The sequence below is a fragment of the Chanodichthys erythropterus genome, chromosome 19 (genome assembly GCF_024489055.1).
Source record: "Chanodichthys erythropterus isolate Z2021 chromosome 19, ASM2448905v1, whole genome shotgun sequence".
NCBI lineage: Eukaryota > Metazoa > Chordata > Actinopteri > Cypriniformes > Xenocyprididae > Chanodichthys > Chanodichthys erythropterus.
Window position 1 is genome coordinate 3,249,416 of NC_090239.1, and position 18,706 is coordinate 3,268,121.

Sequence of the window (18,706 nt, forward strand, 5' to 3'; positions counted from 1 at the left end):
AAACGTTTCGACGAGATGTTAAACGTCCCAGGTCTTGAGCTTTCAATGTTGTAATAAAATGTTTAAACTGGCCGCAAAACAGTTTGACAACAAATCACCCCAAAACCAGTGAAATAATTTATTAATTCTGTACATAATCAGTTGAAATTACCTACAAAATAAATGACCCAAACAAGATTCTCGAGTGTCTTTTTCAAAAGTTACAATACAAAACATCTGAACACTATTTACACAAGCATGTTCTCATGAGGTCACTGTATGACGCATCGGTCATGTGATTCGGCCTCTGCCGTCTCTGTCTTTGTTTCTGGCGCAGCTGGTTGAGCCTTCGCTCTCACGCGTCCCATCCTGTCACTGTCCATAATATGCTGCAGTATCTCTTTACTTTCACTAGAGGGCAGGTTACAGAAAAAGTACTGTGGTGCCATTTGAATGAACCTGAAAAGAAAAGGGTACAAGACTGAAAATATGCAAGGATAATTCTTTCTAAAAGAAATGCTTTCATTCAACAAGGATGCATTAAATTGAATCTTTAACATTTTTAGTCTTTTCTGTCACTTTTGATCAAAGAAATAAAACTTTCTATTGAAAGCATCCTGAAAAACAATGTATTACAGTTTCCACCAAAATATGAAGCAGCACAACTGTTGGTTGTGGTTTCTGAAGGATCATGTGACTCGAGTAATGATGCTGAAAATTCAGCTTGCATTCTGGACACCAGAAATGTAACATTTATAATATCCAGGATGTTCATAATGGTTGTGTTTACACCTGCTAAGTGTACAAGAATAGCAAATGTGAGCTGCAGCTGATCTGGTTTAATCCTCATGCATATCAAGGGATGTGTAATCTGAAAAGCTCTCTATTGTAAATCCAGATTACTAATGATGACACATCAAAAAATGTGATTACTCAGGATGACGTGGCATAATAATGTTTGTGGCAGTAGGCAAGCTCGAGTCGGAGGAAAGAACTTTGATTTCAGAACTAAAGAGCGAGCTGTACATTTGGAGGAGGAGTAGGGAGAACACAGACTTACGCCTGCGGTGAGATCTGTGTGACGGTCCGAATGCAGTTATTGTCGGAGAGGTTGTGCTCGTGGAACAGAACCCACTCCGGCAGACCCAGTTTATGAGCTTTTGCTCCATATCCAGATAGACGGTGAACCTGAGCCACGTGTTTATTCAGCAGCATGAAGTAATTCCCAGAGCCGTCCACATCTCTGGCGATCTGAAGAACATGGGAGACATGAAGGAGACAAAGACCAAAGGATATATATATACACACATATATACATATACATATATATATATATATATACATATATATATACATACATTATATATATAAATATATTTATTTTTATTTATTTTTTTTTGAGAAAAAAGTGAGAATTGCAAGTTTATATCGCACAATTGTTGGAAAGTAGTCAAAATTGTGAGATAACGGCACAATTCTGACTTTTTTCCCCACAATTATGATACAAACTTGCAATTCTCACTTTTTTCTCACAATTTTGAGATATAAACTCACAATTGGAGGTTATAAAGTCCAATTCTGATTAAAAAAGTAAGAATTGTGATATGAAAAGTCACAGCTATTTTTTTTTTTATTATTATTATTCAGGGGCAGAAATAAGCTTCCATACAAAACTTACGGGGGAAAAAAATGTTAACTTGTAGAAATTAATAAATAAAATATATAATACAGGGGTCCCACTCTTTCATGAACACCAGATTCAAGGACTTTCAAGGAATTTATTTTATATCAAGCACCTATCAAATTCACATCACATATGGCAGATCTCTTACAATACTTAACATTTTAATCCTCCTATTGCATTTGCATCCATTTTAAGCCGAAAAAGGTACAGAATCATTTGTACATTAATTTTGGAAATAAATTAAAACCGTTTGCAGCTTTCTTATCCCTAATGTTAACAATTATTACATACTAGTTTTGGTTTTCATTTTTTATGAATCATTACTTGAGTAAAATTATAATATATAAATTATATTATAAAAATACATTTTGCAATTGAGTGAAAAAAAAAAGTATTATATGGATCGTAATTGTGGCTTAAAGTCAGAATATATACAATATATTATAGATATAAGCTTGCAATTGAAGCTCAGAATTGAGAGATATAAATGAGCACTTCTGAGAAAAAAAAAATCAGAATTGCAATTTATATATCACAATTCTGACTTTATAAGACAGACAATATAATCACGCAATTTTGACTTTTTAAAGGGTTAGTTCACTCAAAAATTAAAATTCTGTCATTTATTCACCTTCAATTGTTCCAAACCTGTTTGAATTTCATTGTATTTGGAAGAATGTCAGTAACCAAACAGATCTCACCCTTACCATAGTAATTATTTTTCCTACTATGGTAGTCAATGGGGGGCGATATCTGTTTGGTTCCAAAACAAATATACTAGGACTAAGAGTGGCGTGTTATAATTTTCACAAAATGTATTTCAAATTTAATTCAAGCACTTTCAAGGACCAATATTTGTTTTCAAGTACTTTCCAGGCCTTGAATTCATGTGTCTGAAATCCAAGTACTTTCAAAGGGCGTGGGAACCCTGATAATATTTATTTATTTAAAAATATAAAAACATGTATTTATTTTTCTCTATCTATTCATCTCTATTTATTTATTTATGGACAAAAATGGTTATGAAACTTTACTAACATTATAAGTGTACTTCAGGGAAATTAAATTAAATGAAATAAAACAAATAAATATAGCCCAATTTGAAAAAAAAAAAAAAATCATGAATAACACTAAAAGTGGAAATGAATAAATAAAATATATAATTTTTATTTTATAAAATAAATACATACATGTTGAGCTCCATTTATTCATTTATAGGAAAATGTTTTTTAAACTTTAAAATAAAAGTAATACAATTAAAACAAAAATAAAAAATAAAATATAGCTCAAAGCTTATGGAAAATATTGTTTAAAAAATGGACTTCATAATTAAAAAAAAAAAAAAAAAAAACTGTATAAATGTATTATATACATATTAAAATAAAATCAATAAACATTATATATGTACATTAATTAATATATAAACATAAACTAGACATTAAAAAAAACAAAAAAAAAACAAAACATACAGACCTGCATGAAGTACCCAGCGAGCAGCGCCCTCTTGATATTGAGTGCGTTGGTCTTGGTGCCAAAGGCTGGTTCTGAAATGGGAAGCTCGATCCTCTTCAGAATGTCCGTGAGTTGAGCTCTGATGGCGTCTGCCGTCTGCAGGGCGGCACAGCACAGGAAGTATTCCTCACACCACTGTTCCTGGCTGAAATCTGTCACAGACACACATCACACGCTCACAAGGGCTCGCTCTTCACCTGAGCATTCATTAGTCAAAGTGTGTCGGCTCACATGGTTCCTTCTGGCTGCGTTTGAAGGTGTTGTAAATGTTGATCAGGGTGAAGTGGTCGCCCTCGGGATGCTGGAACTTCATATGACACCGCATGACTTCTGTTACCATCCCAACAGGAGGCTCAATAAAGCAGCTTGGTGCTGATGGAAACAGATGTACATTGTTACATCATATACATTAAATCATATACTTGCCATAGTAGGTGTTAAAACATTACCTGCAAGCATTGCAGCGATAGTTAGCATCTCACTAGCACAGTCAAATTCACAGGACGCCAGCAAAGCTTTCGCCATCTGTGGATCCAGAGGAAGCTCTGACATGATGATGCCCATCTCAGACAGGTTTCCATCATTGTCCAAAGCAGCCAAGTAATCGAGCTCCTCCAACGCCTGCATGAGTCCCTCAGGATCTGGAAGAAACAAAAATCAGGCAAATGTGTCCTTCTGTACTTTCTGTGACTTATTAAAGGGGACCCATTATGCCCCTTTTCACAAGATGTAATTAAAGTCTCTGAATGTGTCTGTGAAGTTTCAGCTCAAAATCACTCAAGATCATTTATTATAGCTTGTCAAATTTGCCTCTATTTGGGTGTGAGCAAAAACACACTGTTTTTGTGTGTGTCCCTTTAAATGCAAATGAGCTGCTGCTCCCGGACCCCTTTCCAGAAGAGGGCGGAGCTTTAACAGCTCATCAACAACAAAGCTGGAGAATCTCACACAGCCAAAATGACAAAAGTGTTCAGCCTTACATTGTTCAAACCGGAGTCGACACTGATGGAGAGACTCAGGAAGAAGTTACAACTTTTAGACGTTTCTGAATGGTTAGTGGATAAATTTATGTAGTTGCTGTGGAGTTGATTCAACTCATCCACTAGCATGTGCCGTCATGTTCATCTTTTGTGTGTAATTGATCCTCGTTTGTGAAGCAGTCCGGCGTAAAATGACGGCATGACAACAACGCTCTACTACAACAACTCTTCCTCTTCTCTAAAGCAGCCCAACATGGCCCCGCCCCCTTTGTTGTGTGTTCTCAGGGGCGGGGTTTATGTAAATTTTAGGGTTTGTGATGTCACCAATCCAGGAAAAAGCTCGTTGTAGTCCCTACCAGCCATTTGCTGTAGTCCTTAAAAAGCGAAAATATCTCCTTTGCATTGAACTTTGAGCATCGTAACTTTGCAGATGTTGTTTATGCTCAAACAGCAACATTACACACCAACTAAAATTTAAAAAAGTGAAATCATAATCAAGGACCCTTTTAAATGTGTTAACTAATGAAACAAATGCCTCTGGCATTTCTAAAAATAAATCCCTCGATTTAAGCAGGCAGTTCTCCATGTTTCCACATTCACTGAGCTCTTCTCTTCCTGTTTATTATGTCTGTTGGCTGTGCTTAGGTCACTAATGAATATCTTTTTTTCTCCTCTGAGCTTCCCGCAGTCCAAACAGTGACCAGAAACAATGAGTGTAAACCCAGCGGACAGTGAGATGTCGGTTCAGCAAATGCACGCATGACCAAACACCAACCAGCAAACCCGTCTCTGCATGAGTACAGCTTCTCATACGAGCATTACAGTAAAGGCCCGATATACTTCAAGCGAAATCGAAGAACGAACTGGAGCGACGTCATTTCAAACAAAATCAGGCCAAAGCAAAGTTTGTTTTGTGTTTCGGGAGTTCAAAACAGGAAACAGAAAAAAAACACCTTTGAGCTAACACTGGTCTGTGACGATGGCGTAATGGCTCTGAGGCTCCGCCTTCTTTGACGTGGAAATCTTCTCTCAAGTTAATTTCTTCTGTTCAGTCTATCGAGGTCAGATGTCCGCGAGTAAAAAAATAATAACACACAGGAGAGCCACTTTATATAACAAAAAAATATATCAGTATGGCTTCTCTTGAGACTCTTCTGCTTCACAGCATGGTTATGATATGCTTAAGCCCGCCCACACATTGACATGATTGGTTACAAAGTAGTTTGTGACGTCAGAAACACCACGTTTTGAAACTTCCTTTGGTTCACTGGAGTTTTAAGGAAAAAAATACTCAGCAATGGTGTTGACTAATGAATTTGCACATGGTTTGTCTGAAAGCACATTAAAAACACCACATAATAAACATTAAAAACTTGATTTTAACCACAAGGGGTCTTTAAGACTTTTAGAAAACACTATGCAGACTGAGTGTCTCAGTGGTGGTGTTTAGAGACATTTCTCTCATCCGTAACGTTAAATGTTGAAGATCCTCTCTAAAGTTCTCCTATTCCACCATGAAATCCTAGTTCAAACGAAATTAAATCTCACCCACCAGGTCTGCTAATGAAGTCACAGTGTCCGATCCCGGCTACCTCCATCCTCTTCAGAAAGAGTGCCGTGGACGTGATGTTTGATTCCAGAATCCGAGGAGGGATCTCAGCGGGCAGCTGAATGTCCTCAGGATACAAACAGAAGCACTTCCCTTCAAACGAACAGATTCAATATTGGTTCACTACTGACAATAGCTATGTTTTAATCTAAAATTGCTAATTTAACTTTAAATATTGCATAGTACATTTGCGAAATTAGATCAAGAGAACAAAATCTTCACTTCCTCGGAAATTAGTGTGAAATATCTGTAATAAAATTGGAAGTTGCTGCAATCGGTGGCTGTTTTTTTGACTCGTGTCTCAGAGTGCGCAGATGAAACTCAATAAACGCAGCATGTGATCTTGCATTCAGCTGCTGATGTTTGGGAATGCAATCATGTGAGACGCTTTTGGGAGGGAATTAAACTAAATAATTTTGATGACAGACTTTGGCTCAGGTGTTTCAGAACGACCAAACCAACATTTGAGATGCTGTGCGATGTGATTGGTCCACTGGTTATTCCAGTTATCCAATTCGTCCAAGTCACGTGGGATTTATTCTGTAAATGTGTTTCCATCGAACTTTATACATGTCCTTTTATCAGATAAAGAAATTATACACCTCAACTGAGCACATACATTTTTTTTTATGTGCATTATTAGAATTTATCCACATCTTGATGTTTCCAACCAGCGTTTTTTTTTTGTGCAATATCCCAAAATTTGCATAAAAATAGGTGGATGGAAACAAAGCTAATAACTCTCTACAGAACAGCCAAACAAGTGAATGTAATGTATTCTTCACAATTTTCTGAAATGAATGCAGCGTGAAGCTCATAATGTCAAAAATCCATTCAAACATTTACCAGGGTTCGTACAGATACTGGAAAAGTAAATTCCAGGACTTTTCAAGCACAACTTGTTTGGACTACTATCAGAGATCTAATTTATCAAAAAATATTTGTATTATCTTTTAAAATTTAAAAAAGGTAAATGGATAAATAAAAATAAACTAATAAAACAAGATGCTACAAATGAAGTGCAGCACATGCAATGACTGTGGTAACTTTAACCATTGTAAGGATACCCTGACAAAGATATCGCTTTCCTTATTCAAACTGATTTTTTTCTCACATGAATAAATGAAAGCTGTATTCATGTGAGAAAAAAAATCCAAGCAATCTCATGCTCATAACCATGCAAAATGGCTTTATATCTATATCAGATGAGCTGCAGCGTTGATTTTGTGTGAAAAGATTACACTAAAACACTAATTTCACATATATTGTTTTTCAATAATTCAAGCACTTTTTCAAGTACCTTTTCATAAATATTGCTGTTTTTGAGGGTTTTCCAGAACTTAAAATTTCAAAAAATCTAATTCAAGCACTTTGTACGAACCCTGTTTTGATTTTTTGTTTTTTTTAAATCTCTTATTGACTTAAACTTTGCCATTCAAAAAGTAAACAACAGTGAGGATATTGTAATATTTGCATAGTGATTTACAACTGGTGCAACATATTTACATGCAGAATTGTGATTGGCACAACAGTTAATCTGCTTTGATGTGGTAATAATAAGGCAAAAACCTAAGCAGAATTTTAACACAATTTTTTTGTTGATTTGCTTAAGGAAACACAAATCTTTAAGTCTTAAAGAAACAGTTGCTAGAGCACAGATTCTGCTGGAAGTTGACACACCTGTTGATCCAGTCAGTCGTTTACGGATTTCAGCTTGACATCTACTGATGGGTCGGATGACCTCTGAACTGGCTCGCACTCGTGGGTTATACACCTACAAACAATGACAGACAGAAAATATGGATTTATTGTTACACTACTTTTCACCCATGACTAAACATGTATTTTTGATGCAAAAATAAAGAGTAAAGGGTGTGAATTGATTTTTTTTTTTTAAACTAATCACTCACTAATCTCTTCTCTACTCCAGTATCAATGACAAAACTAATGGTGTCCACCGGCCAGAAGAGATCCTCTGATTGGCTACAGGAAATGAAAACCCTCCTACTCGTCTGTTGGCTTTCTGTGATTGGTGGACACATCCCGGTGTGTCCGGGGAACAGAGGAACCACTAGCAGCTCTCCCAGAGATGCACTCATTCTGCACGCTTCTTTAGTGAGAATATTACAGGCACAGACAACCTCCTGAAACACACATCATCATCATCATCATCATAAAAACCCTTTTAAATCACAATAGCTGTTCCGACTGTATAACATTCTACTTTCTTCTCTTAGTTTTTTTTTAATATATTTATATAGAAGGAAACATGAGTGGTGCTTGTTAGGGTCTTCTGTTTGGTTGCTAAGGCATTGCAAGATGGCTGCTAGGGTACTCCATGTGGTTGCTAGGTTCTGGGTGGTTGCTAGGGTGTTCTGGATGTTGATTAGTTGTTGCTAGGTGGTTGCTAGGGTGTACTGGATGTTGATTAGTTGTTGCTAGGTGGTTTCTAGGTTCGGGGTGGTTGCTAGGGTGTTCTGGATGTTGATTAGTTGTTGCTAGGTGGTTGCTAGGGTGTACTGGATGTTGATTAGTTGTTGCTAGGTGGTTTCTAGGTTCGGGGTGGTTGCTAGGGTGTTCTGGATGTTGATTAGTTGTTGCTAGGTGGTTGCTAGGGTGTACTGGATGTTGATTAGTTGTTGCTAGGTGGTTTCTAGGTTCGGGGTGGTTACTAGGGTGTTCTGGATGTTGATTAGTTGTTGCTAGGTGGTTGCTAGGGTGTACTGGATGTTGATTAGTTGTTGCTAGGTGGTTTCTAGGTTCGGGGTGGTTGCTAGGGTGTTCTGGATGTTGATTAGTTGTTGCTAGGTGGTTGCTAGGGTGTACTGGATGTTGATTAGTTGTTGCTAGGTGGTTTCTAGGTTCGGGGTGGTTGCTAGGGTGTTCTGGATGTTGATTAGTTGTTGCTAGGTGGTTGCTAGGGTGTACTGGATGTTGATTAGTTGTTGCTAGGTGGTTTCTAGGTTCGGGGTGGTTGCTAGGGTGTTCTGGATGTTGATTAGTTGTTGCTAGGTGGTTGCTAGGGTGTACTGGATGTTGATTAGTTGTTGCTAGGTGGTTTCTAGGTTCGGGGTGGTTGCTAGGATGATCTGGATGCTGAATAGTTGTTGCTAGGTAGTTGCTGGGGAGTTCTAATGGTTGTTAGAGTATTCTGGGTGGTTGCTTAGATATTCGTGATGTTTAGTTGTCGCTAAGTGGCTGTTAGGTTCGATGTGGTTGCTAGGGTGTTCTGGATGTTGATTAGTTGTTGCTAGGTGGTTGCTAGGTTCGGGGTGGTTGCTAGGGTGTTCTGGATGTTGATTGTTGTTGCTAGGTGGTTTCTAGGTTCAGGGGTTGTTGCTAGGGTGTTCTGGATGTTGAATAGTTGTTGCTAGGGCATTCTAATGGTTGCTAGAATATTCTGGGTGGTTGCTTAGGTATTTTGGATGTTTAGTTGTTGCTAAGTGGTTGCTATGGTGTTAGTTGTTGCTAGGTGGTTGCTAGGTTTGGGGGTGGTTGCTAAGGTATTCTGGATGTTGATTAGTTGTTACTAGGTGGTTGCTGGGGCATTCTAATAGTTCCTGGGGTAATCTGGGTGGTTGCTTGGGTATTCTGGATGCCGTTTAGTTGTTGCTAGGTTATTCTGTATGTTGCTTAGTTGTTTCTAGGTGGTTGCTAGGGCGTTCTAATGGTTGATACGGTATTCTGGGTGGTTGCTAGGGTGTTCTGGATGTTGAATAGTTGTTGATAGGTAGTTGCTGGAGCGTTCTAATGGTTGCTTGGGTATTCTGGGTAGTTAATAGGTTTGGGGTGGTTGTTAGGGTGTTTTGGATGTTGATTAGTTGTTGCTAGGTGGTTTCTAGGTTTGGGGTGGTTGCTAGGGTCTTGAACAGTTGTTGCTAGATAGTTCCTGGAGCATTCTAATGGTTGCTTGGGTATTCTGGGTGGTTATTTGTTGCCAAGTTGTTGCTAGGGTGTTCTGGTTGTTGATTAGTTATGAAAGTCTGTTGGATTTTTACACTTGTTTTATTGTCCAACAGGTTAGAAAAGTAAAAGCTCACCTTGACTCAATTAGACACATGATTCGAAGTAACATGTAAAATGTAGCTTAATGCAAAATGTATGCCAAAGTTCAACACTCAGGGTCACGAGTCACTAACCACAAATATGAGCAAACACAGTTTAAATTTGTGAGAGGCATTAGTGCGATTTTACAGAGTCAGTGACAGTGGAAGAGCTGAGTGGACATGTTCATTCAGACGCTGCTGAGCCTGCTGAACACAATAATGTCATTGACATCATGAACATTGTGTTTGTGCTGTTTGCTAAGGCAAGCATCACTGCTCTGCCGGTCAGAGGTCAGAAGTCACTCTTCCACCAGAACTTGACTTGCGTACGGCTGTTGCTGGAAGCCAGTGATTATAGTTTATATAAGTTATAAATATGGATATAGTTCTTACAAAAACCCATTGCTTCACTTCAGAAGGCCTTTATTAACCTCCTGGAGCCGTGTGGATTACTTTTATGATGGATGGATGTGCTTTTTTGGGCTTCAAAATCTTCAGCCCCATTCACTCCCATTATAAAGCTGGAAGAGCCAGGATATTTTTTTAATATAACTCCAACTGTGTTAGTCTGAAAGAAGATGCTTTATGCTTGCATTTTTGCTACATTAACATGCATTACATAAAAGCACATGATCTGTTGTAATCCACTAACACACTTCACCTCACCTGCTCAGAAGCTAAAAACACAGCGACGTCTCCTGGCTCTCTGGATCGATGGACCTCCAGAGTGAGTCTCAGAGCCGAATAGAAGCTTTCAGTGCTGCTGCTGTTGCTGTGGATCACTTCACCGGCGCACGGGGCTTCCAGCTGCAGGCGCGGGACGTTCCCGTAGTGCGTGAGGAGCGTGTCTGAAGCGGGCGGAGCGGAGAGGACCACCACCCGGAGCTCGGGCCGCTGGAGAAGCACCTCTCTGAGCAGACCCAGGAGAATGTCAGTGCTCACAGTCCTCTCTTGGGCCTGGTCTATCACCACCACCCCATAATGCTCCAGCATCGGGTCTGACATCATCTCCCGCAGCAGTACGTCATCAGTGCAGTACCTGCAACCAGGGACGTACATTTGGTTTTGACATTTACAGATAAACATGGTACAAAATATACAGATGTACAAAGGTACACACACACACACACACACCTTAATTGTAGTCTTTTATCAACTATACCACGTGCAAAAACAGATGCACCAAAACAAGACAAAAACAAAAAAAGATTTTTATTTTTTATTATATGCTTTAAACTGATTTTTAGACATATTTGACAAGACAAAGTTCTTAAAATAAAATATATAATCTGGAGTTTGCTTTTATTAAGAGGTTTTTAGACATATTTGACTAGATAATATTCTATAATAAAAGACATATTTGATTAGCATTTCTTCATAAAATAAAATGAAATATGGATTTTATTTTATTTTTATTGTAGTTTATGTCTTTATTAATAGGTTTTAAAGTTATTTGACAAGACATATTTGTGTAATAAAAAGAAGACATATTTGATTAGACATTTCTTTGTAAAGTAAAACAAAATATGGATTCTTTTTTTTTAATTTAGTTTTTTAGACATTTGACTAGACATTTCTGTAATAAAATGAAATAAGACATTTGATTAAAAATTTCTTTAAAATTAAATTAAAATAAAATAAAACAATTTATCTAATGTTTTTATTAATAGGATATTTAGACATTTGACTAGATATTTCTATAATAAAATAAAAAGATATTTGATTAGACACATAAAAATAAAATAAAATAAAATATGGATTTTATTTTTTTATTAATAGGTTTTTACGCATTTGACTAGAAATATTTACGTAATAAAATGGGCCAAATTTCTTTATAAAATAATATATGGATTTTTATTTTATTTTATTTTATATAATTTATATATTATATATTATATATTATATATATATATATATATATATATTATATATATATATATATATATATATATATTTTTTTTTTTTTTTAAGACATATTTGAGTAGACATTTCTTTATAAAATAAATTATGGATTTTTTATTTTATGTTTTTTGTTAATAGGTTTAGACCTTTGACTATATATTTCTATGATAAAATAAAGTAAGACGTATTTGATTAGACAAAATAAAATATGCCTTTTTCTTTTATTATATGTTAATAATATGTTTAACATTTTAGACATATTTAACAAGGCAATTTTTTATAATACAATAAAATAAAACAAAAATAACAAAAGACAGATTCTGTTCCATGTGTTTTATCATCTGATGAATTCCCATCACTCAGAAAAGTAAATCTCAGTAAATCACATGATTTATGGTAGTAATGATAATCATTTTGTTTTATTTTTTAAGTTTAATTACATTTTCATTTACAATTATTATAAAACATGCTGCAAAACATGCTGTTTTGGTAAAGTCTATATGACAAAATGTAGAAAATATTGGCACAGATCCTCCATAGAGAAGTCATAGCCAGAGAAATGCCTCCAGTGACCCGCATAATAAAGTATTTCAGACATTTGAGAAGACAGCACATTCTTCTCATACTTTAGCCGAGCAAACAGAACCACAAAACTAAAACATCACCTTTGGTAATTCAGTGCGGTTTTTCACACTTTGTGGTTTGACTCTGCATGCATGTGAGTTCCACACCGACCTGAGAATAGTGTCGTTCGAGCAGCACGTCTCCAGCGGGATGCTGTATCCGATCTCGTGGCCGATGTTTATGTCCATCTCGTCGGCAACACGGAGGGCCAAATCTACAGCCTGCTGTCTCTGGATCTGACTGCACACCACCACACCGTGCTGGTACTGCGCAGACAGACAGAACTCTGCACACCACTGAGGAATCTGCAGAAGACAGAGAAAACACATCATTAGCATTCCATTACAACATTATAGTGCATATGGAAGCCTTCAGGTAAAAAACTGAAGTTAATCAATTATGACAATTATTAGCCTGTTGCGCTCATCTCTCTATGTGCCACACAGACAGTGCTTTAGTGTCAGTCTTTCTCTGCAGGCGCTCCACATTAAGATCTGTCCGCAACTGTGTTTAACAGCTGCAGGTTTAAACCTTCAGCCTGAGCAGTCTGGGAAAATCTCTCGCACAGAAACAACAGCATCTGCTGAGGACAGGTCGGGTGAACTTATCAGATGCACGACTTCCTATTTCCACCTAATACACATTTACAAACTGCAAATCATAATGGCAGAATATGCATTATGCATTAATGCAAAATTAACACATATTTGTAATCTTTCAGATGATAAAACTGGACAACTGTAAAGATAAAATATGAATATATTCTCAACATTTAGAAACAGAGGCTTCCTTTCAAATGTCAATCATAAAAAAATAATCACATTTTAGCAGAGGAACAAAGACACTTTTAAAAACAGATTTAAATGACAGGTGTAATTAATACAAAGGAGGATTAGGGCCAAGAAATATTAAGAAAATAAAACCTTCTCGAGATTAAAGTCATTATAATGCGAGATTACATTTATTTATTATTTTATGATAACTATTTGGTAACATTCATCTATACATTTGTTACAGAATTTATTAATCTTTAAAAAATTCAACTGTTCATTGTTCGTTCAGGTTAGTTCCACAGTGCATTAACTAATGTTAACTAAATGTTAACTTTTGATTTTAATAAATGTTTAAAATGCTGTAGAAGTATTAGTTAATTCTTAGTTCATGTTAACAAAGTAGTTAAATAGCCCTAATGAAACGTTCTTGTAAAGTGTTACTAACTGTTTTGAAGTGCTCAACACTGACTGCTCAACTCAAATGATAAAAAAATGTAAGCAGAGTGAAAAAAGTTATCACGACTGACCGAAGCATCAGCTGAATACACAATATTTGTTCACAGGATTCAACACAATGGTTATAGCTGACTCACTCGACAGCAAACAGAACTGATGACCTCATTTAAAACGATTATATTTGCTCGGATTTAAGAATCATGATCAGGCCACATGCAAACAGCAGGTCTGAGACTGAAAACAGTATATCGTTGATCTATTATTATATTAGATTTCTAGAATGTCTGGAATCTGAATTAAATTAGATGTAAACCACAGGATGTTGATCTGGAAGAGGGATTTACTGAATTAAAATTCAAAGAAAAAAATATATACAGCTGTGGAGATTCGTTATGCAAGTCCAATACACATTTTGCAACAAGACCTAAATAATAAATTACATCATTAATTTGGATTCATTATGCATAGTTATTCCAAGACATGCAGAATAGGCCTTTTTCTCATTTGATTAGACATGGACAGTGTCAAAACATTTAAAAGACAGTGTTTAAAGGCACAATATGTAATTTTTCACCACTAGAGGTCGCTTATTCAAAACTAAGGCATAGCTTGATGACGCCTTGATTTTGCAGGATCATCGGATGCTTTGTCTTCACGTCAGTGTCTACAGCCGGTGGAAAATAATCCGACGGGACTCAGGCAGAAATCATATATATTAGGCAAGGCAAGGCAATTTTATTTGTATACAGCAGCACTTTTCATACACAATGGTAATTCAAAGTGCTTTACAAAAAGAAGAACCAAATACATAAGAATAAAAATGGAATGCATAAGAAATAAAAATAACAGTAAAAACAGAGAATATCACTATCTGGATGGAAGAGATAGGAAATTTCAGGGAGTCAGGGAGGATCTAAATGGATCTTCCTCATGCTGGAAGGATAGCTGTACTCAACTTTGTTGTCCGTCAGAGCAGATCTAAACGGATCTATCCATCAGAGTGGATCTAAATGGATCTGCCTCGTGCTGGAAGGATAACTGTACTCAACTTTGTTGTCCGTCAGAGCGGATCTAAACGGATCTATCCATCAGGGCGGAGCTAAATGGATCTTCCTCACACTGGAGGGATAACTGTATTCAACTTTGTTGTCCATCAGAGCGGATCTAAATGGATCTTCCTCACACTGGAGGGATAACTGTATTCAACTTTGTTGTCCATCAGAGCGGATCTAAACAGATCTATCCATCAGGGCGGATCTAAATGGATCTTCCTCACACTGGAGGGATAACTGTATTCAACTTTGTTGTCTGTCAGAGCGGATCTAAACAGATCTATCCATCAGGGCGGATCTAAATGGATCTTCCTCACGCTGGAGTGATAACCGTACTTAACTTTGTTGTCTGTCAGAGCGGATCTAAACGGATCTTCCTCACACTGGAGGGATAACTGTACTCAACTTTGTTGTCTGTCAGAGCGGATCTAAACAGATCTATCCTTCAGGGCGGATCTAAATGGATCTTCCTCACACTGGAGGGATAACTGTACTCAACTTTGTTGTCTGTCAGAGCGGATCTAAACAGATCTATCCATCAGGGCGGATCTAAATGGATCTTCCTCACGCTGGAGTGATAACCGTACTCAACTTTGTTGTCCATCAGAGCGGATCTAAACGGATCTTCCTCACACTGGAGGGATAACTGTACTCAACTTTGTCGTCCATCAGAGCAGATCTAAATGGATCTTCCTCACGCTGGAGTGATAACCGTACTCAACTTTGTTGTCCATCAGAGCGGATCTAAACGGATCTTCCTCACACTGGAGGAATAACTGTACTCAACTTTGTTGTCCATCAGGGCGGAGCTAAATGGATCTTCCTCACACTGGAGGGATAACTGTACTTAACTTTGTTGTCCGTCAGAGCGGATCTAAACGGATCTATCCATCAGAGCAGATCTAAATGGTTCTTCCTCACACTGGAGGGATAACTGTATTCAACTTTGTTGTCTGTCAGAGCGGATCTAAACAGATCTATCCATCAGGGCGGATCTAAATGGATCTTCCTCACGCTGGAGTGATAACCGTACTTAACTTTGTTGTCTGTCAGAGCGGATCTAAACGGATCTTCCTCACACTGGAGGGATAACTGTACTCAACTTTGTTGTCCATCAGAGCGGATCTAAACGGATCTTCCTCACACTGGAGGGATAACTGTACTCAACTTTGTTGTCCATCAGAGCGGATCTAAACGGATCTTCCTCACACTGGAGGGATAACTGTACTCAACTTTGTTGTCCATCAGAGCAGATCTAAATGGATCTTCCTCACGCTGGAGGGATAACTGTATTCAACTTTGTCGTCCATCAGAGCGGATCTAAACAGATCTTTCTCACACTGGAGGAATAACTGTACTTAACTTTGTTGTCCATCAGAGCGGATCTTAACGGATCTTCCTCACACTGGAGGGATAACTGTACTCAACTTTGTTGTCCATCAGGGCGGATCTAAACGGATCTTCCTCACACTGGAGGGATAACTGTACTCAACTTTGTTGTCCATCAGGGCGGAGCTAAATGGATCTTCCTCACACTGGAGGAATAACTGTACTTAACTTTGATGTCCGTCAGAGCGGATCTAAACAGATCTATCCATCAGGGCGGATCTAAATGGATCTTCCTCACGCTGGAGTGATAACCATACTTAACTTTGTTGTCTGTCAGAGCGGATCTAAACGGATCTTCCTCACACTGGAGGAATAACTGTACTCAACTTTGTTGTCCATCAGAGCGGATCTAAATGGATCTTCCTCACGCTGGAGTGATAACTGTGCTCAACTTTGTTGTCCATCAGGGCGGATCTAAACGGATCTTCCTCACACTGGAGGGATAACTGTACTCAACTTTGTTGTCCATCAGGGCGGAGCTAAATGGATCTTCCTCACACTGGAGGAATAACTGTACTTAACTTTGATGTCCGTCAGAGCGGATCTAAACAGATCTATCCATCTGAGCAGATCTAAATGGATCTTCTCGTGCTGGAGGGATAACTGTACTCAACTTTGTTGTCCGTCAGAGCAGATCTAAACAGATCTAACCATCAGAGCAGATCTAAATGGATCTTCTCATGATGGAGGGATAACTGTACTCAACTTTGTTGTCCGTCAGAGCGGATCTAAACAGATCTATCCATCAGGGCGGATCTAAATGGATCTTCCTCACGCTGGAGTGATAACTGTGCTTAACTTTGTTGTCCGTCAGAGCGGATCTAAACGGATCTTCCTCACACTGGAGGGATAACTGTGCTTAACTTTGTTGTCCGTCAGAGCAGATCTAAACAGATCTAACCATCAGAGCAGATCTAAATGGATCTTCTCATGATGGAGGGATAACTGTACTCAACTTTGTTGTCCGTCAGAGCGGATCTAAACGGATTTTCCTCACACTGGAGGGATAACTGTACTCAACTTTGTTGCCCGTCAGAGTTGATCTGAACGGATCTATCCATCAGGGCGGATATAAACGGATCTTCCTCACATTGGATGGATAACTGTATTCAACTCTGTTGTCTGTAAGAGTGGATCTGAACGGATCTATCCATCAGGGCGGATTTAAACAGATCTTCCTCACATTGGAGGGATAACTGTACTCAACTTTGTTGTCCATCAGAGAGGATCTAAACGTATCTATCCATCAGGGCGGATTTAAACGGATCTTCCTCACATTGGATGGATAACTGTACTCAACTTTGTTGTCCATCAGAGCGGATCTAAACGGATCTATCCACCAGGGCGGATCTAAATGGATCTTCCGCACGCTGGAGGGATAACTGTAAAAAAATAAAATAATAATAATTATATTTGTCAGGTAGCTGTGCATTTTAAACATTACCCTCACATCTTCCTGGACTAACTCTATCCAGAGCTCCATCCATATTAAAGTCATATATAAATCATATTTATTATTTATCATAATATATTAAAGTGTCTTTGGTGTTTCCATGGTTTCTTCAAAATAAAACAGGAAATTGATATGATGTCACCAATAGGCGACACAAGGACACGGTCTGCGTCCTGGTTAAAATTGCCTTTGGGATAATGTAAGTACACAAGTCAACAAAATATATAACATTGTTCTAGTGGTTTTTGGATATTTTAATTTAAAAATCTTACATACTGTGCCTTTAATTTTCCCACAATGCTCCACAAAGTGACAATATACAACTGTGACAGACCTCAGTCTTGTTCAAAAGCATATTGATTTTCACAGTAATGATAATGTGCTTGTCAATGAACAGCAAAGCAAATACCTCAAACTCATGGCTGTGTGGCCTTATGTTTCTCGAGGCTATTTTTAGTGCTTCTCCAGGCTGCGACAGCATTATTAGTGATCTGAAGTTAAAGCTAAGGCTATATTTACACACTGAAACGTGAATGAAGTTACTCAGCTCATTTGCATATCAATTTCAACACCAGCCAAAGTCAAATCAATGGACATTTTAGATAAGAAGAAACATCCAAATATTGTAAACAAAACGACACAGGTTGAACTCATTAAAAAGTTTAGACATGTGTCTCGCATGCTGACATACTGTACCAACAGCAAAAAGTGATACTGCTTCCATGAACTTAAGACTCACCTGTGTGCTTTTGCCAGTCTTGGTTGTGCCTGAGACTATAACAATCTGATTATTTTCCAACAAAGTCATGAATTCATGTCTGTACTTCCAAACAGGCAGAGTTTTCCTCTCCTGCAGGAGTCTGTAGTATCTGGACGAGTATGGCAATCCATCAAACTGATTGAGCTCCAGATCATCTCCAAACTCAAACAGATCATCAGATTCCTCCTCTCTCTTGAGTTCTCCTTCTGATATCTCACTGTTTCCATCCATAATGACGCATGTGATAATTATAAGTTCACAAACTCACTCCTAAGGAGATCGATCAAATGCTTCACTCTTCTGTGCTCGTGCATGTGTCCAAAACACCCTTAAATACGCTCGATATAGTTGGATATGTGTTGGAAATCTCACAGTAATGTTACTGGAAACGCTGGTGTGCTTTGGCACTGCGCTCTCGTGTGCGCGCTCAGGAGCGCTGTTGTCGTGACCGCGGGCGCGTGACGTGCCCAGTTAATCCATTTAATTC

At 37.9% G+C, this 18,706-nt stretch overlaps 1 protein-coding gene across 2 annotated transcripts; it reads right to left on the reverse strand.

Annotated features, from left to right (window-relative positions):
* Positions 1 to 170: 170 nt before the first annotated feature.
* dhx32a (DEAH (Asp-Glu-Ala-His) box polypeptide 32a) lies at positions 171 to 18,631 on the reverse strand. Of its 2 annotated transcripts, XM_067369743.1 has the most exons (11): positions 18,199 to 18,631; positions 12,448 to 12,641; positions 10,477 to 10,849; positions 7,675 to 7,908; positions 7,445 to 7,538; positions 5,708 to 5,857; positions 3,625 to 3,816; positions 3,407 to 3,547; positions 3,137 to 3,327; positions 1,040 to 1,230; positions 171 to 438 (listed from the first exon to the last, which is right to left on the reverse strand). In XM_067369743.1, the coding sequence occupies exons 1-11, from the start codon at positions 18,448 to 18,450 to the stop codon at positions 252 to 254; spliced, it is 2,199 nt and encodes a 732-aa protein (XP_067225844.1). In that variant the 5' UTR covers positions 18,451 to 18,631; the 3' UTR covers positions 171 to 251. The 2 variants fall into 2 exon arrangements, with proteins under 2 accessions (XP_067225844.1, XP_067225845.1); XM_067369744.1 differs by lacking the exon at positions 7,675 to 7,908.
* Between the last annotated feature and the right edge of the window lie 75 nt (positions 18,632 to 18,706).